The sequence below is a fragment of the Ricinus communis genome, chromosome 1 (genome assembly GCF_019578655.1).
Source record: "Ricinus communis isolate WT05 ecotype wild-type chromosome 1, ASM1957865v1, whole genome shotgun sequence".
Taxonomy (NCBI): Eukaryota; Viridiplantae; Streptophyta; class Magnoliopsida; order Malpighiales; family Euphorbiaceae; genus Ricinus; species Ricinus communis.
In genome coordinates, this window is record NC_063256.1 from 7,935,538 (window position 1) to 7,941,108 (window position 5,571).

The 5,571-nt window shown below is 35.7% G+C and overlaps 2 protein-coding genes across 2 annotated transcripts; one reads left to right on the forward strand and one right to left on the reverse strand.

The window, feature by feature from the left end:
* The first annotated feature begins 924 nt into the window (after positions 1–924).
* On the forward strand, positions 925–2,379 carry LOC8259884 (mediator of RNA polymerase II transcription subunit 28). Its single transcript, XM_002523053.4, has 3 exons — positions 925–1,144; positions 1,841–1,953; positions 2,066–2,379. Exons 1-3 carry the CDS (start codon positions 970–972, stop codon positions 2,198–2,200), a joined length of 423 nt encoding a protein of 140 aa, XP_002523099.2. The 5' UTR covers positions 925–969; the 3' UTR covers positions 2,201–2,379.
* Positions 2,380–2,551: 172 nt separating this feature from the next.
* LOC8259885 (U1 small nuclear ribonucleoprotein A) lies at positions 2,552–5,107 on the reverse strand. Its single transcript, XM_002523054.4, has 5 exons — positions 4,820–5,107; positions 4,551–4,723; positions 4,114–4,207; positions 3,719–3,807; positions 2,552–3,088 (listed from the first exon to the last, which is right to left on the reverse strand). The coding sequence occupies exons 1-5, from the start codon at positions 4,935–4,937 to the stop codon at positions 2,798–2,800; spliced, it is 765 nt and encodes a 254-aa protein (XP_002523100.1). The 5' UTR covers positions 4,938–5,107; the 3' UTR covers positions 2,552–2,797.
* Between the last annotated feature and the right edge of the window lie 464 nt (positions 5,108–5,571).

The window sequence follows — 5,571 nt, forward strand, 5'->3', positions numbered from 1 at the left end:
ACATTAATGCGATTCAAGTTCTTTTGGCCACAATCTCTACCACTTGCCGAAGGGAAAAGCTAAGGTAGTAAGATGCTTCACTTCAAATTCTATATTCTGTTTTAATGTGCATCAAAGCAATATTTTTTTCATGAAGAGCGATCAGTATGCCAGGTGAAGACTCTAGTTGTTCTGGTGACTATTTTAGTAGCTGGTCCTTCTACCTACAGCTCATTTAGATGCAGAAAAGAAATATTAAAGAGCTTGCTAGAGAAGCGAAAATCAATCAATAAAATAAAGGAAGAAGAATTCAAAAATCACAGGCAACCAACTAATAGCAAAAATCACAGTTTGCAAGACAGTTAAGAAGCAAAGATTCTGTAGCTACATAAAAACTGAAAAAAAAAAAAAAAGTTTTCCTTAGTGGTTACTTATACCTGAAATGGAATTTGCCACTGGGGAAACAATCAGAAAGAATAGAAAAGGCAATCCAGTATAAAAACAGAGGTTGTCATCATATAATCAGAAGAAGGAAGAGAAGTGAGGCTAGACAGGGATTGCCAACTGGTACTGAGTGATAAAGGAGAAATAAAAATAGTAAACTTACATTATCAATAATGTAGCATAAGCAAATTTGAAAAAAAAGAAAATAAAATGCATAGGGTAACTTTAGAACAAATCAAAATGATGGTTTTTGTTCTCGTTCTATGCTTTATTATTATTGTCTCCTTCGGCTTCAGTGGCAAGGCAAACCAATATGGAACATATACTTCATTTTGATTTTATTACTTGGCCCCAGTGACAAATCAATAATTTGGGACAAAATGCACTCTGCTTCAGTATTTGTCTGTTTAAGCGTTTACTCACATTAACCTCTAACAGGCCTCTTAGTTCGAATAGTTTGGGCTATAGGCCCAGATAAATATTTACCCCTAGGTATTTTCGGTTTCTTTAAAGCAAACCACGGTGCGGGAAGAGAGCCGAGGGAGAATGGCAGAGAGGCAAGCGATGGATCAGCAGCAGCTACAGTCACCATCGCAACAACATCAGGCAGCAACGGAAGACATGATAGAGTGCGTTATGGCTTTAGAGGCGGCTTTGCTTCCTTGCTTACCTGCTAGAGAGCTCCAAGCCATTGACCGCTCTCCTCACCCTTCTCATCAGAGTTAGTTACCTCCTCCTCTGCTCATGTTTCTTGGTATTTGCAAAATGAACCACTTGATGCGTAATTTCTTGTTAACTTTCAGAGTACATCTTTTCCAGTTTTTTGTTGATGTGCATTTAGGAGAATTCTTATCTAGCAGTAGAGTTTCTTTCTTCTTTGCATAGATTTTAGATTTTTGTTCTTTGATGCTTAATTAGGTACACAGAAATGGAAAAAAAAAAGAAAATAGAATCCATCTTTTTTAGAATTTTAATTAGAATAAGAGGAGCTCTAACACAGTAATTCACCCAAACAGGTAAGAATAACAGTAGTGCACTGCTGCTCTCTAGCAGGATAGCCATCGCAATTGTTGAATTGATTATGGATAGAGGAAAAACGGGCGTGGTCAGAAATAATTATCATTTCTCAATTTAACTGTTAAAAATTCATTTCTTTTTGTATCTAAGGTGTTCATCTGGAATGTCTTCACTATATAGTCTTTTCTTAAACTCAGTACTTTTCCATTCCCAACCTTGAACCAAACGGGTCCTACAGGTTTTCGCTTGTCCTTGATGCTTGGAACCAGTGGCATCTTCGCTACTCTTTGTATGATAATATATATGGCTAATTAAGGATGTAAAAAGACTAGTATGATGCGGAACCAAAACTAAATAGCAACAAGTGCTAAAGAAAATCTTTATTTGGGTACTCTTTCAGTTGATGTTGAGAGGCATGCCAGGGATTTCATGGAGGCCGCCAAGAAACTTCAACTCTATTTTATTGGTCTCCAACGTGAAGATCAGCCCACTGCGGCAGAAACACTGAGAAAGGTGAACTTTATTTCGCTCATAGATTGCAATAGACACCTTATATTGTTTTTTAAACCACTTCCCAATATTATTGGGACTTTAGACTAAATTATATTGTGTTGGGCTTTAACAGGAGATTGCTGTGATGAAAGAAGAGTTAAAAATAAAGGATGAGATTATTAAGAAGCAAGAGCGACTGATACAAGAGTGGAGAAAGGAGTTGACAGACCAATTGCAAAAACACAAAACTGAATTGGAAAGGGTGTAATGGGGAAGTTAAGGCTATAATCTAACAATTATGATGCCAGTAGCATTCCTGTAGCTTATATATTAGATCATAACTGTAAAAACAGTAGCGGGAATTGAGGTACTGGTTTATCTGTCAGCATCGCACGCAATGATACAAATGAGTATATAAATTGGTCCTGCATTTGCCTCTTTTCCCGACGATAATTTGTAAATATTGGCTATGGCATGTTTTGGTTCATAAGAGATACTATTAATTTGGTACATCCTAGCTTTGAATTCGCCAGCCTAATTCACTTGGTGCTGCTACATGATCAATGCTCCGCACTGAGCACACTATTTCCTTGTGCCTGTAAGGATGAATCGTTAATAATGAATAGAAGCCGCTTTACTTGGTGTTTCATAAATTCTAGGAAGCTAAATACACATGAATTCACCAATTTACTACACTAGTAAGTACTTCCAAAAGATAACATTGAGCAGAAGAAAGTCGCTCACTCATCTATAATAGTACACAAGTCTCCTGTCAACAGATACAGTAAATAAGCAGTTACAAGTTTGAAACATTCTACTTCATTGCAGTTTCTCCTATCAAGGCAAAAATCAGAAGCACCCTTGACTATTTCTTGGCGTAGGTAATTAACATTGGATTTTGCTGTATCTTCAAACCCTGAAGTCCTTGCATTGCAACTGTCGACTGCATCTCATCAGCATACTCTACAAAGGCAATCCCTGGCTTTGACTCCACCATCCTAACCTCTTTAAAACCAGCATAATGTTGGAATAACATTTGAAGTACCATTGTAGTTGTATCATTGGGAAGATTTTGAATAAAGAGTATGTTATTTGGTGGAGCTGGGGCCTCAGGAACCATAGATTTTGCACCTCCTGGATAGGGAATTTGTGATAACTGCACCATTTTGAAGAGAGGTAAGAAAATTAGCTTCAGAAGTAAAGGAAAATGACACTCAACTCAACTATACCTTAGACCCAACTTCCAAGCTAGTTGGGGTCAGCTTAGAGATTAATTTTCTCTACTCTGCAACTTTGAAATAAAGGAAAATGACAAAAAGCTTGGAATATAGATTATACCTAAGCTTCATTATGTTTCAGAAAACAGGCTCAATGTTTTCTTATCCCACAATGTAAACTTCTATTTCTTAGCTAGGGAAAGATCTCTCACGCATGCCTCTCATCAGAAGAGGTGTACAAAAGGCAGATTATTCTGTCTTCTCATCCCTCTGACTGGACAGTTCCATAACTTTTTTAAGATAATCAAGTTTGAGAAAGCAAATGACTTTTAATAGGCAAAATGATTTTCTTTTTTTTTTCCCCCTATCACTGAAAAAATGAAATTTCTTAACTTGAGCAATCCACTTTTGGCAACTTGAGGTCCATTTTTTCTAAATTGCGCATACTATCCATCTTCTGTACATCGTACTTATTAATTATTTGAAGGAAAAATCAATGATCCAACTCCAATAGTAAATACTTTAAAGAACCAAAAAGCATTGTAAAAGAAGCCACCAAATGTGCTCACCGGAGGCGTTGCACCATAAGCACCAGCATAAGCAGGAGCCATTCCAATCCCAGCTTGATTAGCATCATGCTGCTCTTTCTTCCTTTTTCCTATCACATAGTAGAAATAAAAAAATAATAATGATTTTCCAGGAAGATAGTTTAAATGCAAGGAGATCTAATCTAGCAAATTTAAGAAATTAATTGAAAGAAAAAAAGAACATATCAAACAAGATTAACTAACATCTAGCATATGATTGTAGTTGTACTCTATCTCATCCATAAGTTTAAAACAGCAACTCTAAGTTGCACACTGTTGCTTCTGGTTAATGTCTACATCAAATGAAAAATATAACAGAACTTAACAGTTCCAGAAATGACACCATCTTTCTGAACACTACAAGGTCGTGAACTTACCTTTTTCCTCATGCCTCTTTCGCTTTTCCCTTGGAACAAAAGTCCCATCAGCCTTTGCGATGACGTCTGATTTAGTTTTTGCAAAATGTATTCTCTGCATTGAACACATTTTCAACATGAAAACATTAATCTGAGGCCAAAAGGGAGTGACCCATACTCAAAACAATTATTTGTTTATCATATGTATAGTTAGACTAAGAAACCTAACCGCAAATAATTGCACAAAGTGAAGGCTGAAAAATAAAATGTACTACAGATGCACCAATCCCAAATGGCAGTAAAACAAACTCTGATCCCCTCCATTAAAATGTAAAGGGACACTTCAATGTAAGCTAACTGTGAAGCAATTTTGCAAAAGGTACCCCAGGTTTAAAGAATAATTGAATTCTTGGAAAAATTAATAATCCCTAAAGAATAAGAGTATAATAAAAACACACCATTGGCTTATCATAAAAGGGAAAAGACTGCATTTGCCTAATAGCATTAGTAGCAGATTGAACATCCTCGAAAACAACCCAAGCTTGCCCTTTGTGTTTCAGCGTTTTAAACGCCAGTATCTCTATTATCTTCCCAAATTGCGAGAACACCGCGTGCAGCGATTTTTTCAATTCTAGAACAGCAAATTATGGGATCAAAAATAGCACACTAAAATGAAACTGATATTTAGATAAGAATAACTGAGAAGAGAAGGGCAATTAGCTGTTACCATCGAGTTTAATTTTCTCGTTGAGGTTGTTGATGTAAATGGTCATGTTTGGAGAGATTTCATTGCCGGTATTCACATTATTCACATCTGCTACGTTCTTTTGCTCTATTAACGCCATTATTACCTAAGTCAGCAGCAGAAGCGGAGAGTGGAAAAGGGTTTTAGAGGGATATTCACTGGATTTGAGTTTCTTTTTTCTTCTTCTTTTTCTCGGATGCAAAATAGTGGCCGGGTAAAGCCCTAACTGCGCCAAGAGAGAGGAAACAGAAGTGAAGGAAGACGATAGAGAAGTAAGACTTGGGCCAGGATTTCGTATTGGACTTAGAAATGGCAGTAGGCTCTTTTATTGGGCTTCGTCGACATTGGGCCTGTGATTTACTTTCCAAAATCCAACTGAATTTGCATTTTCTTCGCATGAAGAATCTTCGAATGAATGGAATTGCTAATTGATTAAGAGTCTTGAAGTTCAAATAAAGTTGGTGTCCAATTAAGAAACAAAATCAGCTAAACTCTAAATATTATTATAGGGATTTTTTCAGAAATATCCTTTAAAAATTAAAAAATATTATTTTCATTGTCAGTTTTTTTTTTCAAAAATATTATAAATTGAAATTTGCTTTAAAAAAATTACAGTGGTATGTATTAAGTATATTATTTTTATAAAATAATATATGTTATTAGTAATTTGGTATATATTTTCATATTTTTTTGCTACTGAATTATTTGGTATATGTTTAGTCTGTGTTTGATAT